Genomic DNA, 26,676 nt, shown 5'->3' with positions numbered 1-26,676 from the left:
GCAATTAATACAGTAAAGGTAATACTGAGTAAAATAGAAGCTACAATACTTCTAAGAGTTGATTTAGACTGCTGAAATTCTGTATAGCTAAAACTATTGCCAGTATATACATAGTGTTGTGCTTTTTCATAACAGATCTGAGCATATGGCTGATTTTTTGTGTGTGACAGACAAATTTACGTAACTTCAGAAAATGGAGATATGGCATTTATTTTTAAACTCAGAATTCTGTACTGTTCAATATGAGTAACTAGATAATACCTTTTTATTTATTTATTTATTTATTTATTTATTTTTACTAGTTACGGCAACCTCCTGTTAAACGTTTGAGGCTAAGAGGAGATTGGTCAGATACTGGACCAAGAGCAAGGCCTGAGAGTGAACGGGAGAGAGATGGTAATGTGCTTGCTGCTGGGAGTCGCCTTTGTCTTCTCTTTTGTTGTTGCTCTTTTTTTGTTGTTTGTTTTTCCAGTTTTTATTAAGTATTCCTGAAATATGTAAACGCTTCAGATAAGAACTGTCCACATGTTTTAAGAATCAGCCAGGTCTTAAGAGTGTTTACTTAAAACTTAACAGAGAACTGCTGTTCTGTAGTGATTTTTAAAATTGTCTAAATTGAAAATCTTCTCTCCAGAAAAATTATGTTGCTTCTGTTAAGTTGCTGTAAATCAAGGGGAGCTTGCTTCATTGTTGTTAGTTTTGAGGTAAAACAAATGCATATTTCCCTTTTTGTAGTTAAGCTGCATCTGCAATCAAAGTTGCAAATGAAATGCGCTGTAGGGGACTGGAATTCAAAGCAATAAGTTTCTAACATTTTTTCTTTCACTTTTTTATAAAACACCTACATGTATGTGTAGTGACAACATGTTTATGCTCATATTTTCATGTTTGTAATGTATAATCTAACATAATATATATGTATATATATTACACAACTACTTGAGGTTTCAGAAGGTGAAACATTTCAGAAGTTATGCTTTAGTGTCAAAAAATGAGATACTGAAGCAGGGCTTTACCACTGTTATGTCTAATAATGTGGTTCTGTTTAGCTCAGAAAGGTTGTGGGGATACTAGTAATTCCCTTAAATTTTCCTCTGTTTTTCTGCCTATCATTTCCCTTTACTCATCTTCTTGATTCCCAAAACTGGAATAGATGTGTCCAGCTGGGACAGACCAATGGTCCATTTAAACTACGGTTCTGTATCCAACACTGACAATAGGTGATGCCATCTGGGGAGAGATTGCAAACCTGTCCTCTTACTTTAGTCTGTTGCGTTTGCTGCTCTGCCACTGTTTGCAGTTACTGGAATAGAAACTTCAGAGGGTATATTTCCTGTCTGTTCCTTTAGGCTCTCCTAATGGTTCTATTGCCTGTGAATTTCTGTAGTCCCTTCTTGAACCTGTCCATAGTATTTCCTATGGCAAACAAATATCCAGAATTTCACTGCTTACTGTTTAAATTAAAAAGATTTAGAAGGTGTCATTTTTGTTTGTTTTATTTTGATTTTAATGCCATTGGTTCAGAGGATTGCTAGTTTTGTAATTATATAGTATGTAGTATGTTTTCTTTTTCAATGGAAGAGGTAACGGGGGGAGGAATGAATGGAAGAGTAGAATGCTTTTGTCAAACTTCAGCATTACTGTTTTTACAGGGGAGCAAAGTCCTAATGTCTCTCTAATGCAGAGGATGTCAGACATGCTGTCAAGATGGTTTGAAGAAGCTAGTGAAGTTGCACAAAGCAATCGGGGACGAGGAAGATCACGGTCCAGAGGTGATTTCCCTTTTTTTCAAGAATAATAATTACAATAGAAAGTATAATTATGCTGAATGTAAAGGCCTTGAATATCAGTCTTTCTGAGGTATAAACTAAATTTTTAGTGTATTCTGAAGAAATGAGTACGTCTGGATGCCATGTGAATGATAGTGCAAAGGGTCTTTAGAGACAGAGTAAGTTTACCTTTGAGCCTTTGTTGTTTGCTTTTTTTTTTTTTTTAAACAAAGGTGGGACTAATCGGGCGGATGCTCCTGCTACTAGTAATATGCCACATAGTACAGAATCAGAAACTGCAATGGAAGTAGATGGTTCTGAACAACTTCAATCGTCTTCATCTTCTACAATGTCAGCCCAAGCTCCTTCAACATCATCTTCAACAGGAAGTCCCCCTTCAACTTCATTATTGTCTTCTCCTGATAATGAACAAAGGCCTTCTTTGGGGGCCTCAGCTCAACCTGTGCTCCATCAGTCTGGTGAGAAGTAATTCATCTTGTCACTGTTTATGAAAAACCCTTCCAATAAGAAAGAATTTTATTTTAGGGTGTTTGGAGAAATTGATCTAAATCTGTTGTTTTTTTCCAAATGCACATCTTTAGTGAGACTAGGTATTTCATAGTTACAAAGTTACTATTTCTTTAAGCTGAAGCTGTAGTCAAACTCAACTGTGTTCATTTGTCTGAAGAAAGGGATAAGTATTGTCCTTTGAAATAGAAATATATATAAAAGAAAAGCTTTATTTTTTCCTTATCTCATTGTTGTCTTCCTGAAGTATAATTAACGTCGTGCTTTCTGCAACTGTGATTTGGCTGTAGCAGTCTCAGCGCAATGAACAGCAAAATCTGTTATTAATCAGAGGTAATAGTCATATCAGCAATGTTACTGGTTTCTTCTCAAAAGTATCTGGATAGACAGGACTCATTTTGCACGAAATTCCGTTATTGGTTGATAATTTGTACTACATACTACTTTTTAAGTTTGTCAATATTGAAGAAACTCATCTGTTTTAAATACAGACTTATGTTCTTCTGGTGGGGTAAGAGGGTGGGGAAAGAAAAGATATTTTACTGTCAATGTCAGAAACATATCTGAACAGAAGTAAAAAAGCACCTTGTGCTTTGACTTGCCTTTTTGCATCTCCATGCAGGAAAAAATGCCACAGCCATTAGAGTTGCATAAGATTTATTTTATTTTATTTTATTTTTACTTTTTTAAAGTGAGTTTCAACTCACTTTATGACTTTAGACTTCACAACTGTGGGAGAAAGGCTGTTGTGAACACCTAGAGGCTCAAATCTGAATAACTTAAAATCACACTTTTTTGGTGTAAATTCACCTCTTATCTTATACCAGTTCGGTTGGGGAAATAAAAAACAAACATGCCAAGTTGTTGTAATTAGAAAAGATGACTGAAAGTATCTTCAGGCCCTAAATAGATGTAGTGGAGTGAGTATAGCATAGTGTGGAATTTCACAGAAAAAAGTTTGCCTTTCAGTGTACTGTGGCTGCTGCAGCCAAAATCTGAGACAGTTGAGAAATTACTGGGTATATGGTATTTGAAAGATGGGGAAGCTAAAGACATAAATTAAAATTCATTAAATGAGTCATTCTTTCAAACCTTGCAGTTATACTGATACTTCTTCTTTAAAGAAAATAAACAGTGAGGAGAAGCATAACAATACAAACAGTCCAGATACTATTTCTATAAGTGAATGCTAGAAAACATGTTTAGTAGCAGAGGCTTTTAGTTACCTATGTTGTTTATTACTGTTTGTGTCAGCTTGCTACAATATCAAGCTTTTCACAAAACACAAAAAAGTAGGAGTCTGCTCTAATTCATTGTAACCCAGTTCAGCAGCCTCTATTGTTGGAACAGAAGAATAGCCACCAAAGACCACACACACCATTACCAAGGGTTCATTTTGCTCCGTTTAGTTGTGTTTCTCCTCCTTCTTCTTCTTTTTTTCTTTTTTTTTTTCTTTTTTTTTTTGAAGTAGTTGGTATATTCTGGAGCATTGACCAGCACTGAGTATGTCCCACATTAAAAGTAGTTGCTTCAAGGTACATCACTGAAAATCTGTGGATTGCATAACGATAATGCACTAAATAACATTTCTGGAATTATGCATTTTCTATCCTGCCTTTTAAAGAATGCATGCCACCTTTATCATGTATTTTCTTCTTTGTCTCAGGATGTCTGAATTTCTAAGTAAAAGTTTATTGTGCTAGCATGCGGCTGAAATTGTTACTGCTCAATTCAGCTCTTTTGTAAGAGCATTTCCTCTTTCCCAATGTTACTTTAGACTCAAGATTCTCCTTGTATTCAGATTTGGAAGGGGTAGTGGTAGTGGTGGTTGTTTTGCGTTGTTGACAGATAATGGAAACTTTCTAGTTTATTTAATCTAGTATAATGTTTGATAGATTTTTTGACTACACCTACACAGGGTGTCAGATGGGTTGCTGCTGCTTCAAAAAAAAACAACCAAAAAAGTCCCTATGTCTGGTATTCCTTATCACCATATGCAGATTTTAGTTAGGATCAAGTATCATTTTCAAATAGTCTATAGGACTCCTGCAGGAGTCCTTAACTTGAATTAAATTAAACATGCCAAAGTAAGCATTTTGCACTGCTTTTAAAAAAAACACTTATGTTGTAGAAGTCTTCTTTGGGCAACATGGACAAATTCAGAGAGAGGGGGAGTTCTTGGGCAGAGTAGCAGTAATGGAGTTCTGAATGGGTAGGCTTGAATATAGATTTTTCTTCTGCAATGTTTGTGTACTTATATAACCAATGATGGTGCTCAGTCATGAGAGTTTCTTTTCTTGCAGCCTCCAGTTTATGAATATAAAAACACTGAACTCTGTATCAAGAACAGGATTTCCCCGAGTTTGTGTAGCTGCATTTAGATGTGAATGAAACCTGCTGCTTTTGGGGGTGACGGGACAGGGAAAGTGATGACAGGCATATTAGTTAAAGTATAGTGGGGCTGAGTAAGAAGACCAGATAGAGGTGTGTTGTAAAAGACGGATGACCAGAGAAATAGTTTGCAAAATGGAAGAAGAAAAGTGAGAGGCTTTCAGCCATCATTTTTCTTTAAGTGGTGGCACATACAAGCTTGAATGTCATAGCAAAGTGTTAGCAAACAAAGAATATGTTCTAGGATAATAACTTTTTTACAACTGTGGCATACCATGGAACAGGCTTACAAACAGCTTTTCATAACTCATTTCTACAGATTTCTGTACTGAATAGAGATGCTGATAGTAAGCCTCTGTTTGAAATAGCAATACCTTTACACATATAATTCAAATATATTGTTAGTGTGGTCTTCCAGAAAATATATCATGTGATGAGCATTTGAGCTTCTGCATGTGCATTACTTCATCTCTTAATGTGGTGGTAGTGATTGTTGTTGAAAGAAATACGTATTCAAAAAATAGTCAGAGCTCCAATCTGTGCTGGAACTTGTTGGGAAAAGTCTCTTTATAAGAATGTATATTCTAGAGGAATAGAGTTGAAGCATTTGAATAAGTTGCAAATAATCAACAAGATCGTTGAGGCACATGTCAGTGGTTTGCTATTGTCAGTACATTTGAATAATTTTCTTTCTATGATGAGATGGTGTGAATGCTGGAGACTTTCATGCTTGTCATGAAGGTAAAAAGTAATTTAATGTCTTCCTGATATAAGGTAGATTTGCTTATAAATTTTGAATGGGAAAGGGGCAATAGCTGCTGTTTCTTGTTGTTACTTTGTTTTGTTTTCCTTTCAGTTTCTCTTTCCTTGCTCCATTTGCTGGCAAAATAAACATTTGCTTAGAGATTCTGAAATGTGTTAAAAGATGCTGCAATTAAACTTATTCCAGATAGCAGTTATATCTTTACATTTTGAATTGTACTTCTTATTAAGATTTAAATTGTAACTGTCTCTGGAGTGAGTGGAGATGAATCAGCAGCAAGTAGTGAAAACTGCAATTTGAGACACCATTGATACTTCCATAAAAGCATTTTCTACCCTTTTTTTTTAAATTTCCGTAAACATTCACATCACATGAATTATTCATAGAAAATTTCTTTCATACCATATTCCTCTTAGGAATTATATCTTTTTCCTTCTTGTTATACGTCATCAACCATAAACTGGCAGGTTGTATTTTCCAGAAGTGGTATTATGGCAAAGACATTAAAGTTTAAGGCTAGCAGGTATTAACCAGTGCCTGCTACTAAATTGCTGAATGATCAGATTATAGCTTTGTGTTTGTTTCTTTTTGTGAAACAAAATTTTAAATTTGCTTGCTTCATTGAGTGAACGAGGGTTACAGTATATGTGTAAAGCTTAGTTTTTGCTTGGTTGAAAGGTGATACGCCAATGTAATGCTCTTTAGTACTTGAAGATTTCATAGTGAGGATATTTTTCTTTGCAGATTTCCTCATGTCTACAAAGTACTCCAGGGTGTCCTTGATAAAAATGCTTTCAGGATAAATCTGGGCTAACACTTCGTAGCAAAACTAACTAGAGTACTTGATGTGAATATATGAGTCTGAATTAGCTTCTTGACCCTCCTTTATTATAGGTGAGAGTAGTTAGCAGTGGTTCAGATCAATGTTGTGCTTCAGCTATTCCTAATAACGAGACAGTATGTATTGTATAAACAGAAGCACTTGCTGAACAGCACTTGTGTAAGTAGAGGAAATCTGCAAAGACCACAGAAAGAATGAAAAATTACTTAGACACCTGTTTTATTGTAGTTTGTAAAATAAATAAATAAATACTGATAATCAGACAGTAGACTGGTCCATGCCAAAATGCTGTAACTTAGAAATGAATAAAGACAAAATAACGAACGCATTGAAGTACCTAAAGATAGATCTGCAAGAATAGTCTGTTAAGAGAATAATACTAAGAAATCTTTATGATCCAATAAATTGATTTATCTGGTGGACCAATTAACAGTGCTTCCAAACTTTGAATCCTCACCCATTGGGAATGTCTGAGATAAACATGAGTTCATGGTAAAATGTTTTTTTTTTTTTTTTTTTCATTAGATGCTGTTCTGTCACCTCTTTCCATAATCTACACTTTATTTTTTTCACAGGTTTGTTTTGACCAAAATTGTATTTTTTTTTTTTCCACATCAGAAAGCCATCACATTGATTTTGAAAATCTACCTGTATACCACAGCTGCATAATTTTCCACTACAAATGCTCTGATTTGTTGTGAGAATGCATACTTCTGTCATTTGCTTTGTTTTGTATCAGTCAGGATCTTTTCTTTTTCATTTTCTTTCTATCTTGTCTTGTTTTCCTCATAATTATTTGGTAAATGTTTTAAGTGTTATAGAAGGGGAGGGGTGCATTGTATGACATGAATTTTGAACTTTCTGAACTTTAAAATCCTACAAGTTGTGCATTTAAGAAGAGAAGAGCAATTAAAATATTTCATTTTATTATTTCTAGATGTCAGTAGACTGATCTGTAAAGTTTTTATCACTTTAATTACACTTAGTATCTGTTGCTTTTCTCTTTAGTCAGTCCCCTGTTCCACCCCCGCTTCTGTATATTGTATGTTTGATGCTTCTTTCTTTTACATACTTTTTTTTTTTTCTTCTTCCATTTGTCAGAGTTAATGGGACCCGAGTTAGCTATAATCCGTAGGGGTCTACAGCGGCTGAGGCTTAAGAAGGAACAACAGAGACAGCGAGAGCTAGCTGAGGGTTCAGCACCACAGTCCTCCTCTGATCAGTCATCCTCTAAGGGCTCCTCACAGGACCCTCAGGCATCAGGTTGTCATTTGTCAAGGTTTCTTAAGCAGCTAATGTAGTTATAGTTTGTGCCGCTATTGTTTGCTAAGATGCTTCACTTCCAGAACAAGACAGCTAATGCATTTGCTGCTCGTCTTACTTTGCATGTGGTGGTGTTTATCATCACATGGTTAGGAAAAAAATAATAATAACAGATTTAATTTATCTAACATGTTTGGATTATATAGTTCAATGATAATATATGGAGAAAGTTTCCTGGGTGCACATGATCAAGTATGTGCAATGTTTGTTAGATCAGCTAACCAAGAAATTGCTGTGTCCTGAAAAGGGCAATCTATTTACACACTTGTTACTGAATTGCAGTTAACTGTATCTGGTAGTAACATTTAAGATGGCTTTGATTTAGCATGTGTTCTAAATCAAGGTAACAATTCAGTAAAATAGAACTTTGACACTCTTAAATACTATGTTTGTACAGTAAATGTAGTGGAAAGTACTTGTAGTAAGCCTAAGTCCCCAAATATGCTTTGTCTTTTAAAATATGACTTTTCCTTTCGTCATTCTTGTCTTAGATTAAAAATGATTATAAGAAAGCTTTGGAGATTTTTATAATAAATTTGAGAAAGTTCTAAGTTGGAATAGAAGCATGTTTATCAATAAAGAATTAAACCTAAGACACAAACTTGAAGCAACCTTTGTCGTGGCACTATGTAGAAATGAACAGGGTACATGCTCTAAGTGTGAAAAATCAGTATATTCAGTGTTAAAGTAAATGTAAGGGCAACAAATCTAGCAGCTTTTCTTTTGTGGATAAATTTTGCGGTAGTTGGGGTAAGGCTAAACTGCTTGTAAGGACTGACATACATTCACGGTTTGGCTTGCTATGGTTTAATAAATTCATTTATCTGGAATCTTGCAGAACAATTTGATATAACAGTGGCTAGTGTTCTAGTTACACTATGTAGTTACTGAACTTTGAATTATTTCCTACAGCAGGAAGTTTTACAGAGTTTTCAGATTGTTTGAAAAACATTAATCCTGGAGGGCTGTCATGTTGAGTATAGGTGCCTGTTTACTTGCAGGAAGAGAACAAGAAAACTGACATTGGCAATATTTTTGTAGGTAGCATCAGTTTCCTGGCAGGAAAAGCTAATATAATAATAATTGAATCTGAAATGAGAAACCTACCAATCTTATTTTAGTAAACTGGACATCAGAATTTATTAACTCAAATATATGTACTGATAGAGGCAAAACCTCTGCAGTCAGTGGATCTTGATCTCCAATTTTCATTTTGGATTGACTTTAAATAAATAGTTTCCCATTGTAAAATTGAAATTAAAGTGGAAAAAAAAAGTTAGGTTATAACCGTATCTGTAGAGTGTTCAGCTGGAATTAAGTCTGGATATTTTACTGCCTATCTGAAGTATGCACTGGTCTGAGTATCACTTGATACTGTCTTGCCCGTCTCTTTCTTTATGCTCCTTCAAGGATGCACAGTAATCCTTCCTTCTGGTGTGTTGCTTGTGGGTCTGTATGCTGCAGAATCCCTTCTGACACAAACTTGAAGCTTTAAGTTAAGTGATTGTTTTGAGTAGAGGAGAAAGAGATGTGTTGTAGTTAGTTTGGATTGTACCTCTGCCTCTTGGAGTTGATTTGCAATGTCCTTTGAATGCTAGGGTAATTAATGGGAAGATCTGATTGTCTTGTTTAGTATCACTGAGGAGCCGAAGAGCACATACGCAGACTTAGATGAAACTGGTACTCACATATTTATGTCATTCTTCATGTGACAGTGAATTTGCAGACTTAACCATTTTATTAAATGATTGCCTTGAAAGGTAGATTTCACAGAATTACTGAATATCCGAAGTTGGAAGGGAGCCACAAGGATCACTGAGTCCAGTCTCTGGCTCCACACAGGACCACCCAAAAATCAAACCCTATGTCTGAGAGAATTGTCCAAGCCCTTCGTGAACTCCATCAGGTTCGGTGCCATGACCACTGCCCTGGGGAGCCTGTCCTAGTGCCCGACCACACTCTGGGTGAAGAATCTTTTCCTGACATCCATCTTGAGCCTCCCCTGATGCAGCTCCATGCCGTTCCCTCGGGTCCTGTTGCTGTCCCCAGAGAGCAGAGCTCAGCTCCTGCCCATCCACTCCCCTTGTGAGGAAGCTGCAGGCCTCCAGGAGACGTCCCCCCAGCCTCCTCTGCTCTGAGCTGAACAGACTAAGTGACCTCAGCTGCTCCTCATACATCTTGCCCTCCAGACCCTTCACCATCTTTTTCCTAGTTGTAAATTTTCAAACAGAAATTACACCCTAAAGTGCATCTGCCACCATATGAAATGAAGTCATAGGTTTTGTTTGGCCCAGGGCTGCAAATTCTCAGTCTCTACCTTGGTATAATTTATACTTGCTATGTTCTTGAGAAGTCAGTGTAAGACTAAGGTCATTTCTTTTGCCCTGTATTTCATTCTCAGTCTTTGTCTCTGCAATTACAGCAGCTCGGTTATCATAGCCATAGACACAGGGAGAAAAACACTTCAGTCATGTAAGAAATTAACAGTAGAAAATGTCAAGTGCTGAAAGCTCTTACTGGCTTAATAGAAAAGGTTGCCATACTATTAGACTGTATGGCAGTTATTCAGTTTCCTCCTAGCCTAAGGACTTGTAGCGGTTACATGAAGATTTGTAAACTTTCTGTAATAGTCAGCCCTCACTATTGAGAGGAGTAGTAGAGTATACTATTTAGAGGAGTGTGAGAAGTATGTTCAAAAGCTTATGATGCTGTTGGATACAAAGATGAATTAACTCAAGTAATGATTCACAGTAGGCTGATTTGATGCTGGAGAAGAATATACTTTATCCTCAGATGGCAGAGACTATGTTTCAGTGGATACTTCACATGAAGTATTGTGTAAACTTGGCAGGGTTTCAGAAGCTGATTATGCTATGTGAATCCGGTCTGTTTTGTCTTCAAGCCTTTTCTCAGCTGTTGAACAGATGTGGACTTTTTTTTTTTTTTTTGGTAGCCACTTTATTTAAGAGGGAACAAACGACAAAGAATTAAGTCTTTATAACCTGTAGTTACTGCTCCTCTGCCACATCCTGATATGCCATGTATATATCACTGTTAACTAGTAATGGGTAATAAACTGAAGCAAGGTGTTGAAGAGATCTTTGTTTCTCTTGTTGAGAACTTCAAGTGAATAAAAGATAATACGAGAAGTTACAGAAATATGACCCAGCTGATCTTGAAGTAAAAGAAACAGAATTTGTATTACAAGTCAATGTGTACAGGACATATTTCTGTAGCTGTGTGTAATGTGCACATATCATACATAATCTGAGTAATAAAAATGCAATTCTTATTACTAGATTCTTAGATTTTTAAATGCTGATGTATCAAAATGCATCTATTTTAGGTTCAAAATATGTAACAGCTTAGTCATTGCACAAAGCAATTATGAATAATTATTAAAACAAGCATTTCATTTCTTGGATTAATGTCCAATTTAGTGGATTAATTCCACTAAAATTGTAAGAAGATAACAAAATAATAGTGAAGTGTGAGACACGTAAGCCCATATCATTTCATTTTTACTGGGTGAATGAATGATACACATGGCAAAACATACCTTCTGTGTACTTACTGTCTCATAACTAGAAGTCAATAAGATTTGGAAGTACTGGTAAGGGTAGTAAATGTAATTTCTTATGCTTATAATTAAACTACGTTTATTTAGTCATATTTGTTCTATTTGTGTTAGCCTGAATTAAAGAGCTGATGAGACTAGCGTTTCCAGCCAACTAAAATGATAGGCATGCTGTGCCTCTTAAACAGGACATAAAAGCATGTGGAAAGAATTGGACTGTAAGAACAGGGCTCAACTGAGAATCACTGTCTTCTGTGATTTAGTCTTCTCAGATTGCTATACAAGACTTCCTTTGCCTTTAGCACTTCACTAGAAGTTAATCCCAGCCGTGGGCTCATAGCTGTGAATATGATTCAACCCAGTCCGCCCTTGGGAGATGCATACCAATTCCTGTTTTGAGTCAGCTGAAATAAAAGCAGATCATCGTATGGCACGGTGCATCCTTACACCAGCTTTTTTCCTCATGTTTACATTCTAAAAAGTGGGCTACTACCCCATTGAAAATGCTCTCCTATAAACACTTCCCTTTTAAATTAGAAATTACATTTAAAGTGCACTTCACTTTTGGAAAGTGAAATGTATTAATGTTACAGGTCTCATATCTAAGAGCTAAGCCCCATCTAAATCCGGAGGCCAAATTCTGTGGTCTGGCTTAGGCTTCTTTGGTGCAGGGCATGGGTAGGGCTGAACAAAGATGAAGACAAATGAAGGCCAATTTCTATTTCGTAATTATGCAAGTAGTGTATGAGCCCAGCTACCAAAACAAGCCAGCCTCCAAAATACATGGAACTTGCCTCAGACTCCCTTAATCTTCACTGCTTCTCCCCTCCCATGCAGTGCTAGGTATTAGTGTAATGAGGAAGCAAGCTGTGATTCTTGAACCAGTAGCTGGGAATGAAGTGTCATTTGAGGATGTATCTTTAAATTAGCTTTGTTAATTTAGCAGTGTCTATTAGCATATTTAGCATATGTCTGTTCTACAAAATGGGTCATGCTGTTGATTCTGGCCCAAACCTGAAAGTGAGCCTCCTGTAGGAGAGGATATATTATTTCATAGCTTTCCCTATATAGAATTTAAAGTAACGTTAAAATTATTTCAGCATGCTGTGATTTTTTTGTACAGTATGGCTGTATTTATAATACACAATATTAAAGCCATTTAGCTTAGCATGAATTTGTTTATAACAGAATTCAACAAATGGAACCCAGATATGGCAGCCTAGCCAATATTACGTTTGAAATACTGCACTAATTTATGTACATCGTCCCATTTTACAGCAATATGGAAGTAAGATCGAGACTTCAGAGATGACAAGGAAAATACACTTCACAGACGATGCTGAAGTTAGCATCTGTCATTTGTTTATTTGTTTGCACAATGAATGCAGTGCTGGTGATGGTTATTAACTGGTAGTATCCAGTGGGAAAATGCATTTAACTGCTGCTTTTTTTCTCTTTTTTTTTTTTTTTTTCTGTGATTAGGTGAGAATTTTTATAGGACTGGTTGACATGGTACTGTGTTAAACTCATTAAAACACTTTCAATCATCAGATGCTACAGAGGTATAGCATCTAAGAATGCTATTGAATTGAACTGTCATCTGAGTGGGATCTATTTTTTTGGTGCTTTAATGTTACAAAAACAGTTTATATGCTGTTATATCTGCAAATCCTCTCATATTTTACATTTTATATTCCTAGGTATAAATATTGAAGATACTGGTATGCCACGAGTATTTTATGTTGAAGTGTAAATACTCTGAAAGTTACATTTAGCACATGGTTTGAAGTACTAGTGTCATTTAATACATTTGAAAGCCGGTAAAGGCTTTGAAGTCATAATTCTTCGCTATTCTTTGTGACATTTTAGAAATTTGAACAACATGGCAAAAGCCTTGGTAACGGACAAACATTTTCAATATCAATGTCAGCAAGCTTCAGTCTGTTGTTCAGTGATTACCTAAACCAATACGTAGTGATTTGAAACAAGTGGCTTTGCTTCTGTCATGCCTAGAAAATGCAATATGGCTGGCTGCTCATAAAACAAACCCAAAGCTTCCTTATGTTGCTGCTTTTTATTTTTTATTTTAAACTAACATGTGATCGTGACATTGCTGTGCAGTTCTCTGCTGCTTATGTTTTAAGTTGAAATCTCATTTTTGTTTCAGATTCTCCTTCTTCTGTGGTTAACAAACAGCTTGGATCCATGTCACTTGATGAGCAACAGGGTGCGTGACAGGAAATGCGCTATACCCAGCCATAGTTGATTGCAATGCTTCTTTTTTAAAATTGCCTTTCATGATGATAAACAGTCCAAAATGCTGTTCATCTGCATAAAGTAGCATTCTGTAAGCAGATCTGCTGGAAACTCATTAATTATTTAATTCTCAATACCAGTATCAGCGTAAGGTTAATCATTTTCAAAAGCCATCCTATGCTCAATTCTAAATGCATTTGATGTAGGTACAATAAATGTCGTATGCAATCTACAGGCATTAAGATTTTTTTTTTTTAATGTAAAGCAAAACTAATTCTTTAAGCAGTCTTTTTCTGAATGGTTCTTCTTGGATCAGAGTGCAACTGTCAACATTGAAGTAAATTGTAATCATATAATGCTAAAGTAGTTTATATTATGCAAGAGATATATGCATCATTGTTGTATTTGCACTGTTTGAGTAACTCAAGAGCATCTATAGCACTCACATGCATCTTACCTTTGTGATCCTTTGTCCTGTACCCCTTCTGCTAGACAAGTACTACTGTTTCTCTGTAGATTTCTCACTGTCTGGTGGTAAAAAGCAAGCTCGTGAGTTTTCCCTAGGCCTGTTATTCATCAGTCTTTAACTTGTGAGCAGTGAACTAGACCAAAGGACACCCTTTTCCAGCTGAACCAACATCATCTTTGGTGAATATTTATGCCTGAATAATTAATAAATGATAGAGGGTAATTTAAAAATAGATTTCCATACACTCTACATTATGTTTACTCCCATATGAAAGCCTCAGTAGAGCTTTAGTATCTCAAATATCAGAAAAGAGCTGGCTGTCTCCTCTTGTTTCATATTGTAAACTAGAATGCTGTTTTGAAATCCCATTTCTGAAAGATACTCTGTTTGGCAACTGTTGAGATATGGTCAATTTTAGGATGCCAGAACACTGGGGAAAAAATCAAGCTGTGCTTTTTATTGACATAATAAATTCACATTGTGGGACTACCTTTTGTGATGAAATAGCCTTAAATCTAAGTACATTTACTAACTATTCATGGTTCAATAGTCAACACCACTATTCAGGTTTAGCTGGAAAACTTTTTCATTATGAGTGGCCAAGTTCTGCTCTCTTTTATGAACTCAGAATAAAGCATTATTTGATGGTAGTAGAATAAGCTGGAGTTAACGTACGTAATCTACATGCTTATTGGAGTTCTTACAACAGAAAAAAAAATGGAAAAATGGTTATTGATAAAATGGTTTGTTTGTTGTCATTGAGAATTAAACCCATATGACAACAAAAATAAAAGTAGTAGTTTTGGTCCCAGAAATCAGTTCCCAGGTCTGCTTTTTTTCTTAATTTGGTACTGAATTAGCTGGTGTTCTGTTGGACCAGTCTGTTGTTGGCATACATGTTTTATAACCGTATTTGGGTTTAGAGATCTTCTGATACTTACTACAAAAATATATTTATAATGCCATTTTTTTCTGACATTCCAGCAGAAGCTCTAAGTCCTTCCCATTCATACAAAATAGGTTTCAAATGGATTGTAATGATCAAAGCTGGAGGTTTAGTTTGACTGTGATTGTAATAATGAAGGGTGACTATAAGAGCTGTTCCAGTGCAAAGGCAATATTATGTCTTCTAGGAACTTCCTGAATTGATATGAGTAGAGGAAACCTGAAGACAGAGCTCTAGCTTGGTAACTTTGAAGTACAAATGAGTATATGCATGCCATACTATATTAATGCTTCTTCCTACATACACAGAAGCCATATTGAGCACTGATATTTCTAGGTATTTGCACATTAATTTTAGGTTTTATGGGATGTCAACACAACAGTGTGATGTCCGTGTCAGATTGTTCAGTGCCACTTGACAGGTATGTGAGCTGGCTGTGAACAAGCAGGTGTGTCAACTACAGCACAGTTAATTCTTCATTTCTTTGTACCTTAAGTCCTGGAAGATGTCAGCATGTGTTGTGTCCCAGCTGATTGGCTCTGCCTCAGACAGACAAATTTCTTGGGCATTGGTATGCCTACAGAGCTTTCCAGGTCTAAAGTGCGCTCTGCAGGTATAAGCTGAAGAATTTTGGAACTGTGCCTCTTGCATGGCACAGCATGTTCTGTACTGCTTCTTTGTAAAACACAGCACGAAGTGTAATTAGAAGGGGAATCAACCAGAAAAAGAAATTGTATGCCTTCAGAATGTACAAAGCTGATTGTCGTATGAGGAGATCATGATTAGTGCTGGATGGGAAATATTTTGAAAGTTTTTAATGAAAAGTCATCTGTCTTCTTCACATGTGTTTATTAATATATCAGTGAAGTGGCCAGCATTTGAGATGTAGGAAACTAGCTTGAAGTTCCTTATGTTAGTTTAACTAGATAATACAGTCTGGAAACCTGTATTTATGAACTCTTACCAGTTCATAGGTAAGAATCCAAATCTTTGTGAAGTTACATTTGCACAGGTTCATTTTCTAAGAGAAAAAAGTGTGGGGCATTGCCTTCAGTTTCTGTCTTTTATTTGTCATAAGGTTATGAATGAAATTTGGTCTTCAGTTGTAAGTTACAAAGTTGATGTTACAAAGTACCTTCTTACGTTACAAAGTATGTCTTCTGTGACAGGACTGAATATGAAATAAGACTAAGTTGTTGATAGTATCTTTAAAATATAATGTATTTGGCTGTAAAATCAAAGTGAAGTTTCAAGGTATTTTTGAGGAATATGAAATACAGCTTAGTAAGGTGTTGACATGCTATAGCTTTCTGTTGGACCAGTTTTTACTTTACTGGGGTTTGTAAGTAGATTAATAGTTTTAGAAATAGCTGTCCCCTAAATCACAGAAGCTATGCAACTTTTCTTCTTCCTTTTCCTGTTAGGCTCTGGATGTGAAATAGATCTGGTCTGATGAGATTAAGGTTTTAAAAGAGAACATTGCTTTCCTCTGATCTATTCAGTCTTTGGCAGTCACTCTGTGCTTGAAAACAGTTCACAACTTCTGGATTTTTATGTGGCTCTTCTAAAAGGTTGTTCAGTTTTGTACTAGGCAAAGCTAATTAGCCTTTTCCACACAGGCACCCACTCAGCTTTCCATTAGCAGTGAGCTTAGTATAAATTAGTTGAACTACACAACTAATTCTCTGCAGTTTATTATCAGATTCTTGTCTGATCTTTTAAAGTTTTGTGTTCCTATTAGTGTCAATTTCATTTCCTAAAGACAGATTAAAGAAGAAACTGACCCAATCCAAAACATAGCTCATTTTTGTAGGTACAAGAAAAAATGATTACACAGTATGGTTTAAGAGCTATCTTTCTCCAGGAATTTATAAAAGTCATTTCTCTTTTAGTTATTTCTGTAAGCATATAAGCAAAGAAGGCAATTCTTCCAATATTTGGGGTCTGAATAAATACAGGCATTGCTTCCATAGTAAGTCAGAAGACAGTCTTTCAGCATTTTGCTTTATTTTTTTGAAGACAGGATATTAAGACAGGAAAGCACTTCTATAAAGCTCAGATCATATCATCTTATAACACAAGACAAGCATTCGGTTGGATTCATTATAGTTTAATGATGTTCAGTTACTTTTTGGTAATATTAACTAGTTTTGCGATGAAGCAAATGTTGCATAGTAGCATCAGGTTATAGCATTATCCTTGTTTGATGGCTGTCTTGGACTATTCAAGGTGGTAAATTGTCTGTCTTCTAATTATCTGAGTTCCTGGTTTAAAGATATGTCTTGTCTCCACCTGTGACAAAGAAGATAAACAGTCCCTCAACTATGTTATCTTTTACTCTAATAGCGTCCAGCTACTGATAACATATGCAGTATCCTGGAACAATCAGTATTGGTACTTGTTTAGGAAGGGATGCCCAAATATCAATGCCCCTTTCACATAGAAGATTCTCTTCAGAATAGAAATACAATAGAAATACATATTTAAAGTTCTTCAGAGCACTGATTACCCCTCTGACACTTTGAGTGGATTTCTCTCTTGTCAGCAGTTCACAAATGAGCATTAATGGTTAGGTTAAATTCTTGCGTGCTGTTTCATGGTTCCTACAATGTAATTGTTTATTTGTTTTGTTTTTCTTTTTAAAATAAATATCCTGTGGCAATATTGTAGCCATTGCTGTTCTGCATGGGGAATTTGTATACTTGTGCTTCTTCAGTGTTAGCATTTAGTTCTTGTTTATCTAAAGATGATCTGAAGTTTTTACTTTATAAGTGCCAGTCTGCTGCCAGTACTGCAAGTATACTTTTAGTCAAATTTCTGTACTCTATTAAACAAAGAAAATTTGATACTCTTTTGTCCAAACAGTCCTGAAATAAAAAGCTCAGTGTTTGTGCGAAGAGAAACTATGTAGATTAGTTTCAGGTCATTTGAGTGGTGCCTAATACTAAACAAACTTCTATCATCTGAATTTTGAGAGATTGGCACCTCTGACATGAGGCTTTGTCTGATGGGACTTTACATTAATTTTATGCTGATGACCATGGCCAGCTTAAGCATTAATGGATATTGGGCCATGCATGTAGGTAGTGTGACTATGGATTTTATTCAAGGTTGATGTTATTTAGCAGTTCTTTTTTGAAGGTGCCCACTGAACAGTCCTTAAAACTACATATTCAGCTTAAGTTTGCCAGAGTTGCAATGGTTTTCAGTGTGATTGACTTTTTTTGCCTTTAGATGTCATGAATATTTTGTTTTGCAAGTACTCCACTTCTGCTTCGAGTTATTGTAATGTGATATAATATAGATCATCATCTTTCTTGGTGTGTATTTATATGAGGCAGAAAGGATTGAACATCACTTCTAAAGCACTTTATGTTCATATTAAGATACTTGACAGAAAAGAGATCTGCTCCTAAAGGATCGTATTGTGTGTACATGTACCTAGCTGACAATTTTATTTACGTGCATGTTGAAGGGCAGCATTTTCTTTGTTTGCTCTTGTAAATACAAATAATTTTAGGCTATTTTTAAAGCATTGCAAAGTATAAATTTGGTTTGTTTACTATGAAACTTCTTAACTTTTTGCTTGGGCCGTAACCAATCCTAAATAGATGTTGTACATGTTACTACCATATTTGACCTTTTATAAGATAATTAAATGAAATTTCAGAAATATAACGTCTTTATGTACATTTATGTTGCTCATCCAAACTTTATCAACCCCATATTTACAGAAAGTGACAAGCCACGAGCGGGAACAGGTGAACCAGTTTTAAGTTTGCACTACAGTACAGAAGGAACAACTACGAGCACAATAAAACTGGACTTCACTGATGAGTGGTAGGATGTTAATTTTGCTTTTGACTTGTTAATGACAACTATATTTCACTGACACTGATCTAGCATAGATACAAATATTTTTTCCATATTATATATGTATGTTTTCCAGTAGGTATATATGCAATTTGAAATGGCTGGAGTCTTTAGCACATATAGAATATAAAAGACAGTCCTACTTTAATGTGGAATTTATGCAAGAGTTTATGATATTTTGCTATAGGTTTCCCACTATATTAGCATTAAAAAGACTTATCTATTGCCCTCAAAACTGAGAATCATTTTAGCATTCACTAATCTGATTAAAGCAAGGTAGTACGGTGATGGAAAGGTGGTCCAGAAATTATCAATCAAGTTTTGATTCTCTGCTTTACCATTCTTCTTATATAGTATTCAGCAAGTAAGTGTTTCTGTGGCACAGTTCCTGAGTTGTAAAACAATGGAGTTATTATTTCTGTGACTGAGGAGTGTTGGTCCATTCACAAAGTTCATTCATATATTTAAAATATCAAATTTGTGGACTGCTAAGATATTACAGTGATTTTAGATAATAAAGAAACCCATACAGTCTAACTGGCGTGACTTACCTGGTTTTGTATGGATGCCTATCATTAGAACATCTCAGTACCTACCAAAACAACCACAATCCTTATTTCATCTCTTCTTAATTCTATTTCTTTACCCATGTTTTAAAAAATATCATAAAGATAGTAAATAAAAATGCTCACTAGCTTTTCTTACTTAAAAACAAAAACATGTTTATAGCCACTCTTAAATGCTGTGGCTTTAAATGTAAAACAAATATGGACAATTTTGTCCATAGCATTTTGGAAAGTTCAAATGGTGGTCTGTGTGTTTTCACAGCATGAACGCTTTGCCTATAGTGAACTTGAAATATTGTGACAGTTCTGTTAGAGCAGTCTTATCAGACTGTATTTCTATTTAAAGTCCAAATTTAGCAAGCTTTGAAAAAATTACTTTGGTTGTAATGCTTTTAACTAATTCTGTGTTTAGTTTTGTCATCATTTTTGTTTACTATTTTTAGGATACGCTGTTTTCCCAAAGGGAACAGAGCATTAACAAATGTTTTGTCTGTTTATTCTTGATAGTGTTTTTTATTATAATAAAGTGCTAGCTATCACTCTATCACAGAAAACAGTTTTTTTAAACATCATCAACATTTTGTTTGTGTTTATTTTTAGTATAAAATTTGAAAAATGAATTTTATACTTCAAACACGTAATGATTTTGAAGACAGCAAATTTCAACGAACTGCTGCATCAAAAGTAGTATTAAGAAAAAGTTATGTGTACAGGAGATGGAGATGAGGGATGGGAAAACTACTCATTACAAAAATATGAAATTGAAGAATTAAGGGCTAAGTGAAAACTACTAAAACTTAACTTTGGTTAAACTTTTCAAAGAGTATTAAAACAGATAGGATAAAGGTCTTTTAATGATTTAATCTTATTGAAGCAAGGGTGGAATGGCAGTTAAGTAATAATGAGAGTAAGTAAAAAGTAAATAAATACTGTATATTACTTACTGGCAAAGGTGAGGGTGTTGATGAAAAGGTCACAGGAGCTGTATGCAACTCAAGTGAAAGTAGGAGTTGGAATTTAATTCAGGAAAATTGGAGGTTCTCCATCTAAGAAATTCGGAAAAAGAAAATGGTGCTTACGTTCTGTCTAGTAGCTAGTATTTTAACAAATCTCTTGCACCAACACTAACACCATGTGAATGAGAAAGAAATATCAAATATAGTGTCAAAGGAGAATGAAGGACTAAACACTATGATCTGTTAAGATTAATGGTATCATTATTCTAGAATCTAAAATAGTCCTGATAAAAAGGCATTAAAACAAGCAGTGCATAGGAAATTAACCAAAATTATGGGAACTGGAGTATGCAGAATGTAGTACTGTTTTCCAACAGAATAATGGGTTCTAGAACCATAAATGGTGTAGTATAGAGAGCCTGTCTGGACTTTCAAGAATGTATTTGCTGTTTTGCTGTGTTGAACTTCTGTTACAAGGTGGGGTAAGTAAACTGATAAAGAAACTGCACCTAAGAGTGAGCTTAATGGAGCTTTTACAGTGGGTTGTGTTAAGAGGAAGAAGCATTTCCTAGTGTGACAAAACTGCAAGGCACTGTCAGTCCAGAGGCTAAATAAAAACGCATGTAGAATGAAATAGTAGAGGTAGGGTGAAATCCTGTGTAAAAAATAAATAAAAATCATGCAGTTGAGGACAAGTAACAGAAACATGATCTGGAATTTGGGAGTGCTGTGAGAATGAAATAGAGGGCCTTCCACTTGGACAAGCAGAAAACTTGCTATGGAAGCAGATAGTAAGTCTTAATTAGTGTAAAGAAAACATAGGGTGTTGTTTTGTTCTCTACAAAGCATCCTCTACACCTCTGCTGGTGTGAAAAATACCACTGAAGTAAAAAATAAAGCAGTAATAAATGAGTGTAAATTCACTGAAAAGTAGATTTCTAAGCATAAAAAATAAATATATCTTAATCACTTTTAAGATAGTGTGGTTACATTCATAAAAGTGGTTATATCATATGAGGCACGGTTTAGAAAAACAAAACAAAACAAAACAAAACTGAGTATGCAAAAAGTCCCTTCCTGTCTGTCCAAAAACAATGCTGAAAATTACTGATTTGGAAGAAGTAAAGCAAGGGCTAAGAAAAATTTTCCACATACTCCAAATCCAGTACAACAGTAAATTGACTATGGCTTATCAAGATGAGTAAAAACTCTCATATTTAATGTAAAGAATAAAAACATTGAAGCCTAGGTTAGATTCTCAAGAATCTAGGCAAAGCATGATTCATGCTGGTTCTAACAATGTAACTTGTAGAATAGTTTAGTACTAATGTACACAGGTAAGAAAATACTTGTCTATGTTCTCAAGAATCATACTTAACTCTTATAACTCATCTTTGTATCTGCTTTTGTCTAGTGAATTGCCTCACTTTTAGATGCCAAAATGAAGATGAGGACAGAGAAAGGATAAGAGAGATCAGGAAGAAGGCTTTTCATTTTCTAAAATAAGGTCTTTTTTAGGGAGTTCAAAAACATTAGTTTTGACAATACTTGCAAAAACTGTGTTATGTTTCCTGAGGAATTTTTCTCTGAAAGAAAAACTTGTGCTCAACAATACTTATCTAATCTAAACATGAATGGGTAGTAAATCTAATATACCAGCGTAGAGTAAATCTTGAAAAATACAAAATGTTGAGGGCTAAAAGCCAACATCAAAAGTCTGTGGCTCAAAAGGTAGAGAAACAATAGTGAACAGTGAATAAAATATAAAATGTTATCTAAAGTAGTTTTTGAATTAGATGTGATAAGAGCATGTATGTAATTAGTGCTCAGTTGACGGCTTGTAATACCCCCAATAAGGTCTCTTCTCTGATCATTTATATGTATGAAACTGTGTAAATAATGAAAGAGAGCAAATCCTGTTGAGTTCTCACAGAGAAATATAATAAGCAATAAGGAAATACTTTATCCTTTGTTCTTTAAAAAACAAACCTGTGATGCAGAGGAAGACTCTGGAATGAGTGACAATGGACATAATAAAAGAAAATTTTGGAATTCCTGTGAAGGTTGTTATTTGCCAGTGAGACTGCAGTGAGAAAGATGATGAAGGCTATGCTCTTGCATTGATTTTCTTATCAATTTACATTATTTCTAATTTTGGGGGGGATTTGTGTTGTTTATTTGTTTGTTCTTTACATGTTACATTGCCAGGAGCAGCACAAATTCAAGCTCTAGAGGGAGTGGAAGTCATTGCAAAACTGAAGGCCAAGAAGATGCTGTAAAAACAAAAGCCTCAGAAGAGTCAGGACCTGAAGATGAAGAAACAAGTAAGATACATCATTACTTCTGTAATGGTAAGGTAAAAATTCTGCTCTCATATGATCATGACTACCACTGAACACAATGGGAGTCTCATACACATGCATGTGAAGGCAGAATATAGCCATAACAGAACATGGTTTGGTTTGGTTTTCCTTTCTTTTTGGAAAGAAAAAGGTACCAACCTGAGACAGATGCAAATAAACATAACCAAAATAGCTTTTCTGGTTCTTAGTTCTAAAACCCTCATTCTTTTTTCTTAAGGGCATTTTGGTCCTAATTTTTATTGAAAAATAGTAGCACTTCTGTTTGCAGTAATGATGAGTACTAAGTATTCTGTTACACTTCATTCAAGCTTTCACTGTATTTGTTATGTGATGATGTCTTGCAGCAATTCATTGCTAAAAGGGCAGTCAAGTCAAATTACTGGTTCTAGTGAGTTGTGGGTTGTTGTTTTTTAATCTCTTTTAATGGAGGGATAACTTAATTTCTGTGTTCAGGAATAATAGCTTTCAGTAAGTGATCTTTTTGTTTCAAGACTATTAGTGCTATTTTTGCAGCTAAATTTTCATCTGTAGGATATAAGTTTATTAAAGAACAAGATACACTTTTTTCTTTGTTAATGTATTGACCTGAGCAACTAGATAGTTTTTTATATACTGATTTTTATGTGATTAGTATCCAAAAATTCAGTAAAGTGAGATGTAGAATTTGGAGGGTATCGTTCTGATTGTTTTGATTGGTTTGATCTAGGACTGCTAGTCCCATGTAGATCATTTTACACTGTAGATGCTTATATATGTGAAATCATGTGATTAATATTAAGTTGTTATTCAGGAGTTCCTGATGAATCTCACAAGGAAGACACAAGTAATGAAGAACTGAAAACTACAGATGAAACTATAGAGACAACAGAAGCAAGTATGTGTCTGTACTCTTTTCAGTATTATTATATGAAGAAGTAGGGAATGGAAAACTAAATTTCTAATATAAACTCAATATGTATAATTTAATTCGTATAACAATTTATAGTACCTTCTAAAATAAGCAATAATAATTGATGCAGTGGATTATTTTCACCAATATTTTCTATTAGCTGTATCAGATCAACCTGTTACTGAGCATCCTGGAATCCAACCAGAAGAAAATAGCCCCAGTGTTGACACTGGCTCCAGAAATATAGAAGAAGAAACCTCCTGTGAAAAAAGCGCACAACAAGATGTTTCAAGTCAGCAAAGTACTGAATCCACTGCCAACTTGCTTGCTGCAAATGATGAACCTCAGTCACACCCAGAATCCTCAGGGCTTGCAACTCCAGAAGAGTCCTCTACCAGGACCTCAGCTCTTCAAGAAACAGATGATAGTGATGATGATCCTGTTCTGATCCCAGGGGCAAGATATCGAGGAGGACCAGGTCACAGGTTAGAGGAGTATTTGTCTCTGTTACTGCTTGGCAATTTTTTTTATTTTTTATTTTTTTTTTAGAAGTACTAGAGGCCAGTACTTTATTTACTTAATTAAATTGTATTTTGGACAGCTAGACAAGCTTAATGACTTGAGTCTTATTTTGCCTATATATAAGATATGTATAGCTCTATTTTCCCTCTTAGGCAGGCAAGCTCCCATGGACCTAATACCTGCTTTTGCTTATTTTGTGCCTACTGAGTACCCCAAGGATAAACATTTGCAGTTCGTTTTTGATTGTTCTCACTTGAGTCATAATTATCAAAAGCTCATAAAATTTCATATAGGGCACAGGGGCCTAAATTTTCTCTTTGAATTGTATTTTGAATATTCTGTCCTTGACAAAGCAAGAGCTATTCTCTGTTTTTATTCATTAATGTTTTTCTGCAGTACATACATTAAGACTTACATGATCAATCATTCTTCTTTTTATTATCTGACGGAGAAACTCTGTAATCCTGTTTCTCAGTTATTCAATATTTATTCAATATCTATGTATAGCAGTCCAAAAAAAAAAAAAAAAGGTACTTTACTAAAGATTGTCATCACTAAGAAAAGGTGCATTTGGTACACTTCATATATTTTTTTCTGTGTAAAATGTGGACATATATTCATTATTGTTTGATCATTCAGTAAACTTAGCCTCCAGTTCAGTATTGCTCTTTTTAATACCTTTGTTCACTAAATTCAGTTCTTGGACTTTTAAGAAGTTATAGTAATTATTTAAGCAACCTCATTATTGCTGGAGTTAAGAAAATATCTTTCACATATTTCAGATGTTTATGTAACCCATTGTCAGGTGCCTTAGCTTTACTCCTGTCCTCTTCAAAGTTCTCTTGCTATTAATTTCTTATGCTAGCAATGTAAATTCGTTACTAGAAGCATTACAATATGTATTCATTAGGCAAACAGAAGAAATTTAATAATTGAATATAGAAGAAGTTTTGAATAATTTGTGGTTAAAAAAAATACAATTATAAGCCACCACATTGTTAGTAGTGACAAAAAGGCTGGTAGTTTCTTATTACACAGCATAAATAATTCTGCTCACTAAATGATATTTTTTATGAAAAAGTTGTCTTGTACAGGTTCTGTCTGAATCCATTAATTGTCCATGCAGTAGTAAGTCAACTTTAATTGCAGGTATATAGCTAATGTCTGAAATAGTTTCTACTGCAAAGCCAATGTTCATTGTGTGGCTGAAGCGGTCAAAGAGCAAGCTGTGAAAAGCTCTGCAATTTTAACCCATTTCTGCTTTCAAGTAGGATTCTTAGCTACTCTTCATGCACTTTGTTATCTCTATTATGTAGTAATTTTTGGAGTAATGTAATAAGAATGACAGTTCCTGGTATCATATAGCCTCGCCCACTAGCTTCCCACTAGCGTGGAAATCTTAAATGAAGTTGCACTTTTGTCTGGCACTGTTTTTCTCTTCCTTTGCATGTAGTAAGATTTCTTCCTGTAGCAGTTTAAAATTTTCATATAGGAAAAATCATTCAACTATATTAATAATGCAGTTAAAATTCTTTATGCTGCCCCCTCCTTCCTTATTCTTCCCCCAAATAAAATCTGAAAAAAGCTTCTGTTTAGTTAATACTGGTTTAGGATTGCTTCCATGCTTTCGTTACTCAGGTTTAATGCCTGACCACCTCATTTTATCGTCGTCTTTGTTTGTGCAAGCAGTGAAGTTTAATTTCAAATGACTCAGATATATGTTTACTTTTTTTTCCTCCTATTCTTCTGGTCTCAGGCATTTCTAAATGCCCACTGATCTACTGAAGAAAAGTGAGTGTGTGCCCAAATGAATTCAGACTTCCAGACAGAAAAAGTAGGCACTGGTGGTCTTAAAGGCTTGCTATAAGCCATCTTAGTATTTGTATCTCTCACGAAAAGGAGTGAAAGGAACTGGAAGTCCTCTCTGCTATTAAGACAGATGTTACAGCCTATAATCTTTTTCAGAAACTGACCAAATTTACATAAAATCCCCCCAGCACTTTAACACATGGGAAGTTGCTTCTAAACATTCCTATAGTCATTTCGGTTTGTGCTATCACAGTATTTTGATCGAAATAATATTTTTTCCATGCCCAATGCTTATCATTTCAATGCTGTTCACCTTCTTCATTATCAGCTTTTATTTTGCTAGTGTGCTGAGATTTTCTGTACTCTTAGCAGTAAAAACTTGTAGTGTTCTTCCACCATCCTACCGGTTCCTACCTTTGCTCTTCCTAGCTATACTTTCTTGAAGCTGGAGACCAGACAGTCCAACACTGTGCTGTTTGGACTTTGCTAGGAATATTAACATGATTGCTCATTGTCTAGAGAAAATTCTCAGAAGCATCAATGGGCTGTGGTTACATCCTTCCCCTCTCTCACCTATGGCTGTCTCACAGTGGTGGCTTTTGCTGAGACATAACATCAGTCAAATTACTGAACTCTTTCCTACTTCCTCATTTCCAGCTAATGTGTTCCCATCTTTTACCAGAAGGAAGCATGGAAGTACATAACCATCAATTTTATACTACTGAATTTCTTCCCAGCTCTTTTTCTCAAGGTCCTACAGTCCCCTCTATATTCATAAAATTAACAAACTTTGTGTCCTCAATGCACAGCATGAGTAAATTCCTACATTTTGCTC

The 26,676-nt window shown here is 35.1% G+C and overlaps 1 protein-coding gene across 11 annotated transcripts in view; it reads left to right on the top strand.

Moving 5' to 3' along the window:
- DCAF6 (DDB1 and CUL4 associated factor 6) overlaps positions 1-26,676 on the top strand; it is an 81,396-nt gene that overhangs the window by 34,005 nt on the left and 20,715 nt on the right. For 2 of the 11 annotated variants that reach the window (XM_027449389.3, XM_027449391.3), the window contains exons 8-16: positions 303-396; positions 1,653-1,772; positions 2,003-2,248; positions 7,394-7,555; positions 13,360-13,419; positions 18,598-18,703; positions 22,467-22,609; positions 23,412-23,495; positions 23,671-23,995. In XM_027449389.3, the coding sequence (XP_027305190.1) occupies positions 303-396; positions 1,653-1,772; positions 2,003-2,248; positions 7,394-7,555; positions 13,360-13,419; positions 18,598-18,703; positions 22,467-22,609; positions 23,412-23,495; positions 23,671-23,995 (1,340 nt within the window). The remainder of the gene's footprint in view (positions 1-302; positions 397-1,652; positions 1,773-2,002; positions 2,249-7,393; positions 7,556-13,359; positions 13,420-18,597; positions 18,704-22,466; positions 22,610-23,411; positions 23,496-23,670; positions 23,996-26,676) is intronic. The other 9 variants (XM_027449390.3, XM_072025213.1, XM_027449393.3 and 6 more) reach the window with 6 other exon arrangements.

Source organism: Anas platyrhynchos, chromosome 1, assembly GCF_047663525.1.
Source record: "Anas platyrhynchos isolate ZD024472 breed Pekin duck chromosome 1, IASCAAS_PekinDuck_T2T, whole genome shotgun sequence".
NCBI lineage: Eukaryota > Metazoa > Chordata > Aves > Anseriformes > Anatidae > Anas > Anas platyrhynchos.
The sequence above is the reverse complement of the archived record's forward strand: the minus strand, read 5'-3'. Positions and strand labels throughout refer to the sequence as shown.